At 43.3% G+C, this 19,423-nt stretch overlaps 1 protein-coding gene across 3 annotated transcripts in view; it reads left to right on the forward strand.

Moving 5' to 3' along the window:
* NPSR1 (neuropeptide S receptor 1) overlaps window positions 1-18,559 on the forward strand; it is a 169,982-nt gene extending 151,423 nt beyond the window's left edge. For 2 of the 3 annotated variants that reach the window (XM_045564032.1, XM_045564034.1), the window contains 3 exons: window positions 13,764-13,850; window positions 17,368-17,548; window positions 18,394-18,559. In XM_045564032.1, the coding sequence (XP_045419988.1) occupies window positions 13,764-13,850; window positions 17,368-17,548; window positions 18,394-18,484 (359 nt within the window). In that variant the 3' untranslated portion in view covers window positions 18,485-18,559. Of the gene's footprint in view, window positions 1-13,763; window positions 13,851-17,367; window positions 17,549-18,148; window positions 18,213-18,393 lie in introns of those variants that run through there. The other variant, XM_045564033.1, reaches the window with a different exon arrangement.
* Window positions 18,560-19,423: the final 864 nt, after the last annotated feature.

Below are 19,423 nucleotides of genomic sequence, written 5' to 3' on the forward strand. Positions count from 1 at the left end.
ATACACACACCTCCACACACCCATTCTCTCCTTTCTTTTATTTGACCCAGAAATTGCTCTTTTGCTTCCACTTCCCTGAGCATTCCAAACAAACAGCAAACACACACACGTAACTCATATGCACAAATGTGTACATACTCCCACCCGCTTGCACTCACGCGAGGACAACAAGCTATTACACACATGTCTGGAATAAGCAAAGCTGCTTTCTGTTCCAGATGTACCACTACAGCTGTGCTGCCTTGTATAGCCATGTGACCTCTCTGCGCTCCAAGAGATTAGAATAAGAGGATAGACTAGATCCTCTCTAAGTCCTCCTCTTTTCAGACTTTGAGCTAATACGTTTATTGGACCAAGACTGAGCTTGTTTTCTCCCTCTCGAAGCCACAAGGATTCTCAAGTATTATTGGCCACTGATAATCTGTGTCTATTTCCCCAGGAAGGAGAATGAGTTTCCAACTAAATTCAGTTCAATTCTGTGTTCTCCTGTATGTCAGAAGTAAGAGAGGGAGAGAGAAAGGGAAAGGAAAGAAAATATAAGAATCATTGTTTATAATGAGGAAAAATTGAAAAACATCTGAATGCCCTACAATGAAGGACTGACTATAATAATTAGATAGCCATGCAATTAAACACTACAGCTGTAAAAATTGTTATGTTGAGTATATTTATACTTATAGAACAATGTCCACACTGTATTAGGTTAAGAAAAAGAAAGTATGGTATCACTTTTCTAAATACGTGCTTATATAATATATAGTAGAATATATGTGCATGTATAGGTAGATGAGAGCTAGCTAGAAAGAAAGATGGAAAATGTCAGGAAGGACAAATACTAACTGTTATAGTGATTATCTCTGAGTGATAAAATTTTACTTCATTTTTATTTTTTTTCCCATTTAACCGTATATTAACATTTTCTGTAATTACATAAATTGTATAACATGAAACAATAGCCCAGTGGCCCTTTAGCCTGGATAAACAGCCACTATTATTCTAGCTGTATATATATGAGATATTAACTTTATTAATCATCCTCTCAGTCCCTACAAAGAAGCACATTTTCGATGCACTTCTCTGTGCAAACTTCATGCTTGGACCCTCTAAAGCCCCATGCTGGGACTGATAATATATGTATTTATTGACACTATGAATCCCTAAACTTCTGCAAGTTTAAAACTTGCGTGCTCAGTGAATAGGTAATTGCCAAGATGAGATATATTCTGATACACAGGTAGGACTGGGTACCACAAGCAATGAGGAAGCACCGGAGGCTGATAGGAGAGATGTGATAGACGCTCTGCCGGCCTGCAGTTCTCTCCTTGCTGACCCTCCCGTGATGCCTGAAATTCACATCAATGAGTCAGTCCTTTTTCATTTAGATATTATGCCTAGGAGAGCCCAGGAAGGAGTACATTTGTTGCCTGGAGTGAGTAATGTACCTTATACAAGTATAAACTGATTATGTGGGAAGTCACTTAGCAGAGGCGGGGAACCAGGTTTCATAGTGGACAGGCCAAGTGTGGTGGGACCAGAAGGTTTAGGAAGGTCCAGAGCTTTGGTTGGAGGGGAGCAGAGGGGATAGGGAGTGTCTTAGTCTGCTCAGGCTACCATAGCAAAATGCTATAAACTGGAGGACTTAAAAAACAGAAAATTATTTTTTCAGTTCTGAAGGCTAAGAAGTCCAAAATCAAGGTGCCAGCCAGTGCATTTCCTGGTGAGGCTTTCTTCTTGGCTTGCAGACAGATGCCTTCTCTCTGTGTCCTCACATGGCAGGAAAAGAGAGCCCAAGCTCTCTGATGTTTGCTTTTATAAGGCCATTGTCACATCATGAAGACTCTACACTATGACCTCATCTGACCCTAATTATCCCCAAAGGTCTCATCTCCAAATATCATCATATTAGGGCCTAGGGCTTCAAAAAATGAATTCTGGGGAGTCACAAACATTTGGTTCATAACAGGCAGAGAGATGGAGGAGAAAGACTGCAGAAGCAAAAGACCAACAGAGTAAGAACAGACGAAGGCTGCTTATTCAGAGCTTGCTGTAACAAGAGAGTCAGCTACTATCACTTGCCTTTTGGCAAACAGAGGAGTGGGAAGGCTTTACAGTGGACAAGAATGCGAGGCTCCAGGTGTGCCCTGGATGGGGGCTTTGGCAGGGAGAAGTTGTTGGTGGACTAACTGGGTGCAGGCACTTCCTATCAGAAGGAAGAACATTTAGAAAAAGAGGTGGTAAATGACTTTCAGAAGAGCTCAAAATGAAAAAAAAAAATTATTAAAAACTCAAATGCAGGGTCTTTAGTGTGGCTTTCCCTCCGTGGCAGTCCCTCCAGTGTTCTGTCTTCAGAGAGCTAGTCCAGCCTCATCTCCTGAAGTTTTTGTTTTGATATATTTAACATCTAAAAGCTGAGTCATGACTGGTAGGTTCAGGGCCCAATTTTGTTGAGGCAGGTGAGGTCCTCCTGTACATTCAGATTCAAATCAGACTGGTTTAAACTCCTGTCCTGTGATTTCTACCAGTTCCAGGAGGCTGGCATGGTCCTCTCTGCCCCTCTGAGCTCTCGCCCTTCCTGTCTCCCTACCTCCCTTCCTGTAGCTCTCTGTTCCCTCCACTCCCGGCCCAATGAGCCCCGGAGCCCACCCCATTTTCCTTGAGTTCACCACTCCCAGGAGCTCATAGAGCAGACACCACTGGAGGTTTGAGTGATAGGTTTCCACAGTGCCCTACTCACCACTGTTTCTCAGCAGGCCTCTCCTCGCTGTTACTGAGCTCCTGTCTCTCTCCAGAGTGCCCCGTGTCCCTGCACTCTTGGTCTGCCCCAACCTCCAGTCTCTGAAACGGCACAAAGCCACTTAGAGATTTGTCTCCCCCGATAGACAGAATGTCATTACCCTTCACCAAAGGTGGGAATGGCTACAGTCAGTGTTTATTGTTTAATACAGTTTTATATCCCATTACACTTATTTTGTAGTTGTCCATGTATTTTATTACCATCAGTGACCTTCTGGAATGAGGGCAGCTGGTATTCTCAAAAATTCATATACTCTTTATATCTTATTAATAAATGGAGCCCACTTGATTTCCCATCTGTCACTACAGCCAAGCCGCTCTGGAGTTGGCAGGTAAGTAGGATCTCCAGCTGTGTCAGCAGGCCAGGATTATTGCTCATCAACAAGGGGACATTAGCCATGATTAGTGTGAACAGAAGCTCACTTTGTAAACACTGGCTGAAAAATTCAAGCCATCCTTGGTGTAAGAACCACTCTTCTTGCTGACAAAATGTCTGTTTTCTCCCACTCAAAGGCTGACAGAAAGACAAAGAACCGTTTCAAAAATGATTTAAAGACTTTCCCACAAACAAGCGTGCAGGGTGAGAAGTAGAGGAAATGAGGTTTCCAATCTCATATGTCGTCTTTCATAAATGAGCATGCTGTGCATGCCCAGGGGTATCCGCTCATACAAAATAGAACATTTACTGCAAGGGGACAGGAGACTGGGGACCGTAACCATGGAATATGCAAAGTGTAGCATATCTAGATATAACTGTGTCCAGCCATTATGCTTGGCAGATGTGATGTGATCCATGATATGTCCAAATTGCGTGTTTCAAATTAAATGAGGCAGAGTGGGATGGAGAAAGATGCTATGGATTAGGAACTGGGTTGGGTCCTATTCATTTTCTAGCTTAATGAATGTAAGAGAAGCACATTAATTGCTCTCAGTACCAACTTCTTTATCAGTAACAGTGGACAGAATGGTTTCTCTGACAATAACTACATTTTTAAAAAGACGTGCAAGAAAAACATAAAGATACAAAATAAAAGATTATAACATGTTGGTGAATAGTAAAATTCAATGTCATAAAGACAGGGTTGACCCTCCCCAGCTGATCTTCATGTTAATAAAGTTCCAGTCAAAATTGAATAGAAACATTTTATTGAGTTGGACCAGCTGATTTAAAAATATACATGGAAAATTCCAGAGCCAAGAATAGTCAAGACATTCCTGGAGAAGAAGAACAAGGTAGAGGCATTTGCTATACCAAATATTGAGATTTATTGTTATAAAGCCATTGTGATTAAGAGAGTGTGGTATTGGCACAATACAATAGAGAAATAGAAAAGAAAACAGGTCCTAAACTGACCTACAATTACATGAGAACTTGATAGATGTCAGAAGACCTAGGGGAAGAAATAAAACTGGATCTTTACCTCAGTCCATAGGCAAAAGCAATTTCCAGGGAAATTAGAGACTTAAATGTGGAAAATAAGACTTTGTCAATTCTTTTAAAACATGTAGGATAATATCTTTATGATAATGGGGTAAAGAAGGATTATTTCTTTGTGGATTTTTTCCCCAACATATTAAGGAGGGACAAATGTTTTTATTACATGGATACACTATATAATGCTGAAGTCAGGGCTTTCAGTGTGTCCATCACCAGGAAACTGTTCATTATACCTGATAGGTAAGTTTTCATCCAACACCTCCCCTCCCATCCTCCCCCTTTCCTGGTTTCCAATGTCTTTTGTGCCCGTGTGTGAACCCATCAGTTAGCTCCCACGTATTAGTGAGAACATGTGGTGTTTGTTTTTCCATTTCTGGGATACTTCATATAGGATAATGATCTACAGTTTCATCCAAGTTGCTACAAAAAACATTATTTAATTTCCTTTTATGGCTAAGTAGTATTCCATGGTATGTACACACCACACATTTTCTTTATTCACTCATGAATTGATGGGCATTTAGGTTGATTCCATATCTTTCCAATTGTGAATTGTGCTGTGATAAACATTTAAGTGCAGCTGTCTTTTTGATAAAATGATTTCTTTTCCTCTGGGTAGATACCCAATAGTGGGATTGCTGGATCTAATGATAGATCTACTTTTAACTCTCTGAGGATCTCCATACTGTTTTCTGTAGGGGTTGCAGTCCCACCAAAAGTGTATAAGCATTCCTTTTTCTCTGCATCCATGCCAACATCTGTCATTTTTTGTCATAGCGATTGTGACAGGGGTAAGGTAGTATTTCACTGTGGTTTTAATCTGCATTTCCCTGATAATTTGTGATATTGGACATTTTTTAATATGTTTGTTGGCCATTTGTCTATCTTCTTTTGAAGAAATTCTGTTCATGTCTTTTGCCGACTTTTTGATGGAGTTTTTTTGTTTCTTTCTTGCTGATTTGTTTGAGTTCTTTGTAGATTCTGAAAGGAAGGATTATTTCTTAAACAAGACATAAGAGATATTAAACTGAATATAGGTATATTTGACTCTTGTCAAAGAAAAAGAACCCAAAGTCTGTAAAATAATCTAAAGAGGTTTATTCTGAGCCAAATATTTGTGACCAGCCCAGAGCACATGGTCTCAAGAGGCCTTAAGGATTTTTGCCCACAGAAGCTGGGTTACAGTTTGGTTTTATACATTCACAGAGGCAGGAATTACATGTAAGACCCTAAATCAATATGTGGAGGGCATACATTGGTTTGGCCTGAAAAGACAGTGCATCTCAAAGTGGCTTCTAGGTTATAGGTGGGTTTAAAGATTCTTTCATTTGTAATTAGTTAAAGAAATGAGGCTTTGTCTAAAGGCTTGGAATATTTCAACTTAAGGATATCTGTTAATCACAGACAAGCCACCAGAACTTTACTAAAATTCAAGTGATCTGTTGAATAAATTGATGGCCTACAGGTATGGTTTAAGCTTTGTCTTGTACAACCCTACGTCTGTTAATGAGTTACAAAGGATATCTCCAAGAAGGGAGAGAGGCATGACAAGGCACGTCTGACCTCCCTTTCTATGGCCAGCAACTCAGCTTTAGGATATTCTCGAGTCCCCTTGACCAAGAGGGGGTCCATTTAGTAAGCTGACAGCATAAGATTTGATTGTAGTTCACATTCTGCTGACATTTAAAAGGTCAATCCACTAAGTGGAAGTGTAACTGAGTCTAAGCTGGTACCAGTCGCTGCAGGACAATCAATAAGTTGAAAAACAAGGCATTGGGGAAAGCAAAGTGACTTTTATTTGAAGAGCCAGCAAACCAAGAAGATGGCAGACTAGTGTCCTAAAGAACTATCTTAAGCTGGTATGAACTTTAGGCTCTTATCTTAAGGGAAGAGGGAAGGGGAGTTGTAAGAGGTAGCTGAGGACTGGGTATTAGCGAGGGTCTGAGGAAGTTGTAAAACATCTTTACTCTCGGTCAGTTAACTTTGGAGGATGAAGGTCAGGATGTTCCTACAAATCTTTAACATAGCATCTGTACGGAACATATGCTTTCCTTATCTTCCCGGGGGTTAGTTTCTGGGAAAGGAATGATTGTCACCTTTTTTTCTAGCCTATGATGCAGAGCTGAGCAAAAGCTTTTAACCTAAAGAATGTTAGTTACCTCAGGGGGTCAGAAACGAAATGGAGCTAGTTGTGTTAAGACACCCTTCCACTGTCACAGGAGAAGCTGGTTGCAGCACATATATCTGGAAAATGATTAGTATCCATGATATATGAAAAACTCCTAAAAATCAATTAAAAATATTTTTTAAAAGACAAATAGGTTTGAAAAATCAGCAAAGCCCAAACAGGCATTTCACAGAATTGGAAACAGAAATGGCCAAAAATAAGATTTTCAACGTCATTAATAATCAGAAAAGTGCATGTTTAAACCTCAATTAGATATAATTTTCCACTCACAGGGTTAGTGAAATTTTAAAAGTCTGATAAATCTATGTATTGACAAAGATATAAATTTCATGGTTTATTTTGGCAGTGTCATTTCTCAAAAACTTAGTAGGCTTCTGATCTATTTGCTTCCAGTTAGTTTCACGTACCAGCAATCATATCCAAAAAGACTTTCTTAATATAATTCTCAGGCCTGATTTGTTTCTTTGCTTCCTCGCCCGGTCTCTGCCTCTCAATTTAATGGAAGCTAGTTTGAGGCTGTCTGAAGCAATAGGTGAGAGGCTACATCCACATCCTGTGCTCTTAGCCTCAAGGATGAATCTTAATGGGTCTCTGCTGGTTAAAACCTCTCAAAGTTATAGCTTAATTTGGGGACCAGGGCCATCTTTATTGGCTGGGACCTGCACACTTGGAAGGAGCCCACGTTTAGTTTAATGCTCTGCCTGCATTTTCATTTTGCACTGGACCACACACAAAGTAGGCAGCAGTACTGTTGGGAAATAGAAATAGCTGGCATTTGCAACTCTGCAAGATGCCAAATTGGGGGACTTTCTATAACTCCCTTTCATTTTTGTTCATAAGCCAACTAACTCTTGTCTAGGTTCATTTCTTTTTCCCAATGTCTTGCTAAACACAAGTGGTAATGATCAGTACATGCTATTAACATTTACCAACCTCATCCCCTGGGCTCCAGGCTCACCAGGCACAGTCAGCCTCCCCAGGCATCATATGTGACACTTCTATGGAATGGATCTCCAGTGCATCCCGGCTTCCAACCTCAGTTGCCTTGCCACATGCTGCCTGCTCACTAAGCCAGTGCCACATGTTTTAGGTTTTTATTAAGACAGTACTGTGTATGAGGTACCAATGTCTGCTTTAGTTAGGGAAACACTAGCAGCTGTGTAAACTGCAATATCAGTAGCCTTAACAAAATAGAAGTTTATTTCTTGCTCAATTAAAGTCCAATTGGCAGTAAATGCCCAAGGGAAAGACATTGTTCCACATGGTTATTCACAACTTCAAGCAAGTGGAGATTCCACCACCTTTAATGGAAGACTGCTAAGGTATTCCTCAGCATCTACTTTCAGCAGGTAGGGGTAGGAGAAGAGAGGGGGTGGAGGATTACTCAGGTGGTTTACCTGGGCCAGGTTTGGGGACGGTAGACATCAATTCTTTCCAGGTTCCTTTAGGCAGAACTTAGGCACATGACTACACCCTGCTGAAAGGAAGGCTGGGAACTGTAGTCTAGCTATTGTTACCACCCAGGCTCATTGCCTACTGCTCAAAAGGAAGCCAATACACTGAGACAGCAAACATTGTGGTGGAGAAAGAATTTAATATCACAGGGTGGCCAAGGAAGGAGATGGGAGAAATTTCTCAACTCCATCTCCCTGAGAATTTGGGGGCTAATATTTTTAAAGGTAGTTTAGTGGGCAAAGGGGTAAGGAATTGGGTCTGCTGATTAGCTGGGGATGACCTTGTAGGGCTGGGAAGTAGAAATTGTCTTCTTGCCCTGAGATAGTTCCTGGTTAGGGGGATCACAGGACTTGTTGAGTGAGTTTCCAAATATGGCCACTGGTCAGTTATTCCCTGCTGAATGCAGAGTCTGGAATATATCTCAAAGACCAGTCTTATGTTTTACAATGGCAGTGTTATCTATGGAAGTGATTGAGGAAATCACAAATCTTATGCTAGTCAAGAATACATAGCTCCTAAGCAATAAGAAATTACAGAAAGGCAAGCTAGGGAACAATGGCTGGTTTTGTTTTGTTTTGTTTTGTTTTTTAACTATGCCTACACATTGGCAGAGTTCAGGCCCCTACCACAATTTGGCCTTTTATTAATCTTATAAAGGGCAGTTTCACTGTGTGCCTGGGCAGGGAGCAAGGGACAGGTTTGGTGAACAGCTCTGCATAATTATTTTAGGCCCTTCAGAGTTTCTGGCTCTGCCTGATCTGAGGAGCTGACATATAGGAAAGACTAACCGGTGAGTTAGGTGATACCTCCTCATAACTAGCTGTGACTTCTGGTTTGCACTGGGCTAAAAACTTCTTGAGAAAAGAACTCCAAATGCTTTCATACTTGCACAGGTCCAGGCTTATGCAGGTATGTCCAGCTGGTGGGAAGAAAGGGAGCACCTCAAATGACAAGAAGGGGACAATAAGATCGAGGAAAGTAAAGACATGCTGGAGAAGATGGGCTCGGCCACAGTGAATGCAGACCAGGAAGAAGGCCTTAGAGTCAAAGGGAACTGTAAGTTCTGAGTCCCTGAAGGGCATTCCTACCTAAGCACTCCAGCCACCTGTCACCATCTAGGGAGGAAAATGCTCTGTGTGAAGCTAAAGGAGCTGAACCCCTGGGAGCTTAAGCAACTGTGCGGCAGGCCCCTGAACCAACAGAGCACATAAGAACAAGGTCATTTTCTTGCTTCCTGGCAGAAGAGCTTTGAGAGCAGATATCGCAGAGAAGGGTAGTGGTGCTGACTAATCCCCAGCCCAGAGACAGAACTGAGGCCCTGAGAGGCAGAGCAGAAGAGCAAAGCAACCACCCAAGGGCACAAACAATAATGACCCTTCTAAGTGAGCTTAGAAGTGACCATGGCTACCGAGTAGCTGGCACTCAGCCAGAGCTCCTCCAGAGGAGATCGCTGACAAAGAGAGTTCTGGGTGGAGTGGCCTGGGGCTGCCCAGGGCAGCGGCAGTGACCGTGGGAAGCAGGATCCAGACAGAGGCACAGGGGGTGGCCCAGGCAGAGACACCCCCTGGGTCTGTCAGAAAACCAGAGGTTCAAAAATATCCTGGGAAGGAAATGATTGATGTCCCACAGCCAAATAAGGCACTAAAAATATTTAACTGATAAGTTCCAGGGGCATTTTCTATATTTGTATTTATAGAGGCCATTACTGTTTAAAATGAATTTCAAGTTTTTAAAATTTTAGAAATCAAGACAAACTGCATTAAGAAGTTTAATTTTTAAAATCAACCTAAAGTACATAAAGTTTCCAACATATGAAACGTATTTATTTTATTCATTTATTTTTTTCAGCATATTACAGGGGTACAAATGTTTAGGTTACATATATTGCCTTTCCCCCACCCAAGTCAGAGCTTCAAGTGTGTCCATCCCCCAGACAGTGAGCACCACACCCATTAGGTGTGAATATACCCATCCCCTCCTCCCCACTCCCGCTTGCCCGACGCCCGATGCATGTTACTACTATATGAAACATATTTATTTTTAAAAATTGCCAGTTAGACTTCCTTGTTTCTAAACAACTCACCTGTACTCATTATAGGACCACAGGTGAATCCCCCAACCCCCAGGAATAAATTCGGCCTCCATTTAGCATCCCAAGGTATTGTTCCAGCTTCAGGTGCTCAGCCCACATAAAGATGGGTTCCCAGTGGCTCTGTAAAAGGCCTGCAGCCAGGGAAGGTGAGAAACCAGACCAAATTTCCAGCATGGGCCCCCATTAGGGATGTACCTTGAAACTAAAACAGTCAGTGAGCTTCTTCCAGTCCCAAATCGAAGGGACCTGCCACCTCCAGGCTACCCAAGCTGTTAATGCACAGTGACAGCTGAATTTAACTGCTTTTTACTCCAGCTCAATGCCAAGGCCTGAGTAGAAATAATCCTTTTATCTCCCAATAAAGGAGAATTACTGGCATTTTGTAGCTCAGCTCTCTTTGAAGAGCCATCCTTAGAAGCTGGAGGCTTTGCATCTCCTGCAGTGGTCAGATTAAAGACGCTTTTCAACCATCTCAGGGCAGGTAGTTGATTATGTTGTCACCCAGTTGCCCTGTGGAAAGTACTGTGAGTTTCTGTTTTAAACAGATTTCAAAACACAAATGTCATTTCTGAAAGACCAACTGAGTCTTTAGAGACATACTATTTAGAAGCCAGATGTTTCCTAGGACCAGCTAGCAGGGATGCTTGGAAAGAATATAATTTGATCAGCTGCCTTCTTTACTTCCCCCCCGCCACAGGTAGAATCCCACCCTGATCATTTTATGCTGTATGTAATTTCCATACAGATAACAACCTTGTGTAATAGATGATCTAATTTAGTCAGACCTTCTATTCGCTTTTATAAGGACAGTTCATATTCCACCTGAAATGCCATTAAAATTTTATTCACCCCAACTGATAAAGCAACCAACATCCCCAGCATGTGACTTGGTACTTTGAATACTTTATTTTATTCCTCAAGGTAACTCTGTGAGTGTGATTTTCTACACGTCATTTTTTAAATGGGAAAACTGAAGCTGGGAAGTTTGGCTAATTTGCCTAAGTTTACACAGTTAGCAATTGGTAGAGCTGGAGGATGGATTCCAGCATGATCCCGAAGCCTGTGTCCTCCCCAGGATACCATCCCGGAAATCAAGGTTTCTTCCCCTTGGCATGATTGGCATTTTGGACTGGAATATTCGTTGTCATAGGGGGATGTCCTATTCATTGAAGGACGTTTGGCAGCATTCCTGGCCTCTGCCCACTAAATGCCAATAGTGCACACGCACACACACACACACAACTGTGACGACCAAAAATGTGTCCAGGCCAGGTGTGATGGCTCACGCCTATAATCCCGGTGCTTTGGGAGGCTGAGGCAGGAGGATGGCTCGAGCCCAGTTTGAGGCTCCAGTGAGTTATGATCACACCACTGCACTCCAGCCTGGGTGACACCCTGCCTCTAAAACAAACAAACAAAAAATGTGTCCAGATATTGCCAAAAGTCCCCTGGAAAGCAAAATTACCCCCAGTTGAGAACCACTGCTGTAAACGCTCCTGAGGCATTGGCTTCCTTACAGTCCTAAGGTTTCGTGGACCTGAAATGCACAGAATAATTTGAAGACCATAATAGAACTAAACAGTGGACTTATGGATATACATTAAGGAACATGAGTCGATTATAATTACTATTTTAGTTATTTGCACCCAAGAAACCCCTATTCCTGTTATTCCTGATAACAGCTCGTCCTCTTCAGTGAGTAAATATTCACACTACAAAAACACTCCAAAGCTCCCATGGCCTCCTGCTGCTTCAGAAGTTTGGTCCAAACTCCCCCCAAAGACATTCAAGTTCTCTCCAGTCTGCCCTCAGTTCTCCTCTCCACCCTCAAACCCCACGCGCTTGCAGGCTATAGCCAAGCAAGATGACTCACCGTAGTTCAAACTCATCCTACATTTTCTTTTTCCATGTCTGGCTGAGGATACTCCCTCTGCTTCCCACGTCTCCCAGTCCCACGCCTGCACCTGCCTTCACCTTGGGCCCCTTCCTGTGTCCTTCCAGCTCACCCGATGCTCCCTGCGCCTCCCACACAGCCTCCCGGCACAGCGGTGGAAAAATGGGTCTCTCCTCTGTCCACAGTCGGTTTGCATTTGTCTTAGTCCATTTTCTGCCACTATTACAGACTAGCACAGACTGGGTAATTTATAAAGGAAAAGGATTTATTTGACTCATGGTTCTGGAGGCTGGGAAGTCTAAGAGCATGGCCCACCTCAGGGGGTCATTCCAGGCAGAAGGTGGAAGGCAAAAGTGAACATACGAGACAGAAAGAAAGTCAGGCCAAACTCATCCTTTGTATCAGAAGCCCACTCCTGCAATAGCATCATTAATCCATTCATGAGCACAGACCCCTCATGGCCCAGTCACCACTTAAAGGCCCCACCTCCCAATACTGTTGCAATGACAATTAAATTTCAACACAAGTTTTGGCAGGGATATTCAAACCATAGCAGCAGCTCTCTCATGGTCCCCCAGCCTTTGAAGAGTGTGCGAAGGATTAAAAGTTCTTGGAGAACAAGAACTCTATTCCACCCCTTCTATTCAGTCCTTATCTTTGAGCAGATGTGCTTTGCTTGTTGGATTGGGCTGATTGGATCGGAGATGGGATTGAAAGAACATTGCAAAAGTAAACTTCTGACCCAGTTTCTGTGGGGGCTAAAATAAATTTCATATATGAGAGCCGAACAGGGTCGTGAGGACAATTGAGCACAGCAGTTTGTCTCCCTAGTGTGCAACCTCCCTTCCCTGTGTGACTTAGATGCATTGGGTGGGTACTGACGTTGACCATCACTAGGGATGTGCCCACTGAACCCCACACAACAGCTCCCAGCTGGGGGGCACTTGGGGCTGGCACCTTCCCATGCCTCCCTCACTGTGTGCTGTGGGCAGGTCTGTGTTCATCCAGAGGAAAGGCCCCTTTTCCTAATTTTCACAAAGGAGCCATATGGGCTGGCAGAAGCCCTGACAATAAAAACTCTTTCACAGAGGTAAGGGATACTGCATCCAACATTTTCATCCCCAAATTTGCCATTTATCCACTCCTTTTATTAAGAGCTATTACACTGAATTCTGCCCATCCTAATCAATCTTTGTTTTGTCACAACTTCTTGACTCATCAGAGGTTGGTATTGATGGATTCATTCAACAAATATGCATTAATCATTCAATATGTTTATAGACTACAGAAGTGGAGAAAACAGAGCCCCTGTCTTCATTGAGCTTATGTTCTAGTGGATTCTTACATTAACCTCTCAAGTGTTTTACCATCAGACGACAACCAACACATGATTAAACTTATATCCAGGCTCCTATTTGACACCTCAGGCTTGAGCTTATCTTAAGAGTGAACTTCTTGAGTTAGATGAATGAGTTGGCCTGGGGCAACAATTCTAGGAAAATGACATTGCCCAGGTTACTAAAGTGACCACATAGGTATCTCAGTATAGCACTGGTTCAGGAAATAGACCTCCATAGGGAAAGCCTCACCCCCTGCAGTCACATGGTCTAATTCCAGCTGCAGCTGGTTCAGGCCATCTGACCAAGTCTCTTGAGGGAGTCTGGGTGTTCCATAGCATTTGCATATGACATTAAGCTGCAAACAGAACATTTTTCAGCAACCAACCCAGAGCCATCTTTACTCTGAAAATTTCCAAGGAGGGCCTTCTAGATTTAGGTGAATAGGATATAAGCAGTCCTATTTGTATGCAAATTGTGGGTCTAACCTTTGATGTTTCTATTGGCAGAAACAAAATGTCACATCTTGAGCACTTCATTTTACCATTCCCCTGTTGTATTGGCAGGTGGGAAAATGTGCACCAGCTACAACCGAGGGCTCATCTCAAAGGCAAAAATCAAGGCCATCAAGTATAGCATTGTCATCATTCTTGGTAAGCAGTGTCCTTCCTTGCACCGTGGAACTGTTTGACCATTCCAAAAGCAAACTTGCACCTGGGACTTGGTGGCAGAAAGCCCACACAAGAAAGGAATTTTTCTACGGGCACTTCTACTTTTGTCTGACTGGCAAACAATGTGTGGAACCCGTCAGTCCATCTCTGGCTCCTTCAAGAGTCAACGTTTGGTTCCTAATGTCTCTCCTTATGAATACAGTTTTCTCCAAGGCCATAGGTTGGATAATTTGGAGAAAACCTGATTAGGACCTAACTAGCCGAAGCAGATGGTCCTATCACCTGCTCGGTCACTTCCTTTAAGACACACTCTCCTCCGGGGACAAAGTTCATGAGTCAAAGGAAGATAAAAGTGGCTTTCCATTTCTTCTGGATATTTAATTTCAGGGTCACTACAAATCCCTCCCCTATGGCTACTTTATCTGCCCTTCCACCCTCCTGTCTTCTGCCTTTTCCCTTCTTTTTACTCTTAAGACCGTAAAGTCACTTTGCACTGTTTCCCATCTGAAATGCTCTGCTCGCGGGTGGGTGGCCTGGCTTACTTCCTAGCCTCATTTGTTCGCCAACAATGCCACCTCCCTGAGGCCTCCTTGACAAGTCTTTTTAAAATAGCCCTCTCTAGTTTCCACCTGGACTTATTTTTCTTCATGGGTCCTACTTCTACCAGACACTACAGGATATATATTGACTTTCTTATTGTCTGTCTTCCCTGCTGGAGTAATAAATCCATGAGGGCCATGACTTTGGCTTTTGTGTTACTTACATTATTATCACCAGGGCCTAAAATTGGGTCCCACACATGCTGTTCAATTAAGATATGTTGAACGAATGAGTGCAGATATACAAAAAAAAAGGAAAGGGATTTGTGCTATTTTCTTCTGATTTAGCTCAAATGCCCCCCTCCCTGCCCCTCTGGCAGGTTTTGAAGCTCCAAGAAAGCATAGCTCTTCCATTAGCTGCATGTCAAACCACCAGAACAGTCCTTCTCACCTTTCTAAAACGCAACTGCAAAATGCCAAACAGACCACACGCGGCGTGACTCAGCCAGCAGAACACACACACACAACAACAACACTGCAGGTGGAGCTAGGATAAAGCACATACAACCCACCAAGGTTCAGAAACCTTTCTTAGAGGCTTCTGAAACAGATCAAAGATTCCCTTGCTTTCCCACACAATCAGAATCACCGACGCACCTTCCCTGAATGCTGAGCTGGGAAATGTCAGCTTACACGTGTGTTCCAGAGCCAGCATAGACCTTTTCAATCAGAAACCATTTTCCCAGGCCCTGTGGGGTCCTTTCTGTCTACAAGCAGGGGTGTCCACTAGAGAGTCAGCAAGTCCTGACACCCCCATCAGACCAGAATGGCCCTTCCTACAAAAATATGTTATAATGCCCCTTTACCACCCTGAAATAAAAGGTATACATAATACTACTACCTACCCACCATAATTCTTAAAAAATCAATCTGTTGTCCCAAAAATAATATAAAGGATGGATATAAAAAATAATCCATAATAAAGCAATACCAATTTTAAGATGCAAATTCTTCAGCACAGCTACACTAGAAGAATAATTAAGTAGTGAGATGCTTACACCTAGACATAGTAACAGCTACAAATGAAAACCAATACAGGTGTGTTTCATGGAGACATAAAAAATATACACAGTATTGCTGTCAGTGACTTGATTTTCTGAGCAAGCAAAAAAAGTAAAAGTTCAAATTTGAGAAAGTAATCTTTACTTATAAGGAAATAGCATTTCTGGGAAGTTCAGTATTTTTGAAAACATCTGTGTTCATTTATAAAAGAGAATAGGGTTTCAGATGGGGTAATTATAAACAGCGTTCTCCCCTATGTGAATGTCCTGCTGGGCATTCAAAGGCTGTACAGAGCGTGAGACACGTCGTTGCTGGCTGGGCTGCCTATACCGTGCAGGACGACTGGCATCCCTGTGACAACCAGAATCACCCCACACACACTCACAAGCACACAGGGCCATTTTGCCCCTTGATGCCCCAAACCACTCTGCTGGGCCAATGTTGGAGTTAATCACCCAGAGTCCAGAATGCTCAGTTTTCTGTGTTCGAATTGCTCCCCTTCAATACATCGCCAAGGTCTGGGGTGGGATGGGAGACCATAAGTCAGTCAGTTTTCCTTCTAAAGCTCCCCAACAAGTTACAGAATCCCCACTGAACAGTTATGGAAGAAATTTTGCCCCTGCATGCAGATGGCCAAGGAACCAGACTTCTGCTCTAAGAAAAAATGCTATGGGTGTGAAAGAGGGAGACAGGAGGTGGAGAGAATGTGGTAAAAATGTAGGAGACACATGTGTGTGTCCAGTCACCCCTAGAGTGTGTATTAGTCTGGGCTTTCCAGAGAAATGGGGGGGTGTGATGGTGGAGGGGAGAGAGATACTAAAAAAATTGGCTCATATGATTATGGAAGGAGAAGTCCCAAGATCTGCAGTTGGCAAGCTGTAAGCCCCAGAGAGCCAAAGATATAAGTTTTAGTCAAAATCAAGATGCCTGAAAACCAGGAGAGTTCATGATATAAATTCCAGTTTGACTCCAAGTGAAGACAGGAGAAGACCAATGTCCCAGCTCTGAGACAGGCAAGCGGGGAGCATGAATCTCCTCTCACTCAGCCTTTGTCTTCTATTTAGGCCTTTAACAGATTGGATGAGGCCCCACCACACTGGGAGGGAAATCTGCTTTTCTTAGTCTACTGATTCAAGTGTTAATCTCATCTGGAAATGCCCTCATACACATCCAGAATAATGTTTAACCAAAATCTGGGCACCCCACGGCCCAGTCAAGTTAAAGACACATAAAATTAACCTTCACACTGTGTATTCCCATTTCCTATCCATTTCCTTGAGGATTGAGAGCCAAACAGAATCAGGGTGTCACACATATCGGTGGATTTGGAGAGTATTGGGTGGGTGTTTTTTGGAGAGACTAACTTAGAAATGGAAAAGAAAATTGAGAACATCATGATGAAACTGGGCTGAGCTGTGAAAACATGGGGATCACCCCTTCTCCTGCCATACCCCCAAACAAAGAGTCATGATCTGGTCAAAATGCTTCCTGTTCTTTTTCCAGAGAGTCTCCCAAGGATTTGTCTTGTTTTCCTTCAGCCCCTGTGTTGCATAAAAGGGTACAGTCACATACAGCCATTCCCAGGCTCTCAATACAGAGTCCACAATGGTAGAAACTGGACCTCCCCTCTACAGATGGAGAAGCTGCAGAGTATTTATGCAGTTTTAGGAATATGTCTAAAGCTGTACATATGACTGTGTTTGTACAATGTGTTGAAGTGGACATGACATCAGTGCCAACACAGACCACCATTCTAAGCAGCATACCCAACCCCGGTATTTCTGAGAGATCCCAGGTGCCAAAGAACTTCCTAGCTGGAAGTCCCATCAGGGCTAACCCAGAGAGACTGTGGCCTCGGCTGCAGCCTGCGACAGTGCTAATGCGCTCTTCTCCCCCAGCCTTCATCTGCTGTTGGAGTCCGTACTTCCTCTTTGACATTTTGGACAATTTCAACCTCCTCCCAGACACCAAGGAGCGTTTCTATGCCTCTGTGATCATTCAGAACCTGCCAGCCTTGAATAGTGCCATCAACCCTCTCATCTACTGTGCCTTCAACAGCTCCATCTGCTTCCCCTGGGGGTAAGGGAAGCTCTTGCATGGGTCACTCTGATTCCAACGTATGTGTTCCTCTCGCCAAAACTCCCTGGCAGGTTATGGAATCCCTTGTTAATAGATGAGACACTTGAGAGTCAGAAAGTTTCCGCTAGTGTGACAAATTCAAACCCTGGCTCAGGCGACAGCTGATGCTATTTCTCCTACATCATGTCATGACATATTTAGAAGACCTTTTTTTTTCCTTCAGAGCTTCTCTGCATGAATTGCTTCAATATAATCCTATGGTGATAACAGGACATGGAGCATTATTAACATTTTACAGGTAAACAAAGTAAGGCTTACGAGGTTAAGTAACATTATTGAGGTTATACGAATAATTACTGGCAAAGATGAAATTAAATGCTTCTCACAACTACTGTCATTCTGTTGTTTTTTAGCTGTTTTCTTGCATGAGCTACAGAGCATAGGTAGAGAAATCCACAGGAGATAGAACAGTAGAATGATTCAAGGCTTGAGCTTAATGCTACTGGCTGAGGTTCAAATCCTGCAATTGCTTATTCATAGCTATGTGACCTTGGACAAATTATTTAACTTTTATAAACCTCAGTTTCCCTATCTGTAAAATGGGACTAATAGCAGTGTCTACCTCTTGGCCTGTGATGCATCTGTCCACTGGGCTCAGTGCTGACCAATGGAAAGGGGGGCTGTGAGTAGTGGAGGAGGAAGGTCAGGGGTGTCACATGTCAAATGCCCAGCACAGTTGTCTGATCTTTAATATGTTCTCCATAACTATTATCTCCCAACATCTCTACCTCCTCTTCATCGGGTTTAATTATTTTCCCTCCCTGCTTTATTCTGACTTTCTCCAGGGAGCAAAGATCACAGGATTCCAGAGTGACATTCCGGGAGAGGATGGAGCGGCATGAGATGCAGATTCTGTCGAAACCAGAGTTCATCTAGACCGGGGGCAGCGGCAGTGCTAGGCTGAGCCTCATCAGCTCTCCTGGGTCCCCATCACCAGCTTGGGCATGTGCACGAAACCTCAGCCAGCTTCTCCATCCTGCTTTTCATCACTTGGGGGATGGACAAGGCAAATGTTCTAATGCATGTGCATTGCCTACATTGGCAAGTATTAACCAACAGGAACTCACTAATTATTCACCCCAGCCAGCAAGGACACACCTTCCATCTCCAGCATGCCCAGCCCTCCTTCCCACTGGTCAGCACCCGAACCCAGTGGACAGAGACATCACTGGCCCAGGGTCCTGGGTGGGGTGTACTGAGGAGACAAGCAAGCAGAGGGCACAATATTACAACTGAAGAAGCAAATAAAAGATTTAACAAAACCTAGATATCTTTCCACAGTTTTGGATTGGAGGTGTGGTGGTTGTAGCCAAGAAGATGTTCGTCCCTGAAATGCCAACAAATTCATTTCTAGGCATTGGCAGTCTGCACCTCCTCTGTGGATAGCCTTGGTTTGCAGATGAATGTGTTGGCAGCAGCCAAGCTCACACTCGCATTGTATCCACAAATGATTTGTGGAAAGATCACAACTGCTGGCCCTCCAGGACAAGGCCAAAATGGAGGGACACTTTCTCTGATGGGAAAAAGATTGTGCTAGAAAGCCACAGGCTCCTGACCTCCTGTCTCAGACAGGACCTGGAACTCGTGTGTCTTTGACGCTCTCTGAAGGCTCCTCCCTCTGCATTCAACATTCAGGACACTCTGGGCTCCACTCCTCACACCTCAGGGACAATTCTTCCCCCTTTTAATTCTCTGAACCATCTCTTTAGTCGAGAGCTGAGTTCCTGTGGCTTTTCCAGGCTTGGTGTTTCTGTAAGCTCTTTATCGTTTTTGCATGTCGCCTTTGTCTAACACCTCGACCGGGAAGCGCTGGTG

This window comes from Lemur catta, chromosome 11, assembly GCF_020740605.2.
Source record: "Lemur catta isolate mLemCat1 chromosome 11, mLemCat1.pri, whole genome shotgun sequence".
NCBI lineage: Eukaryota > Metazoa > Chordata > Mammalia > Primates > Lemuridae > Lemur > Lemur catta.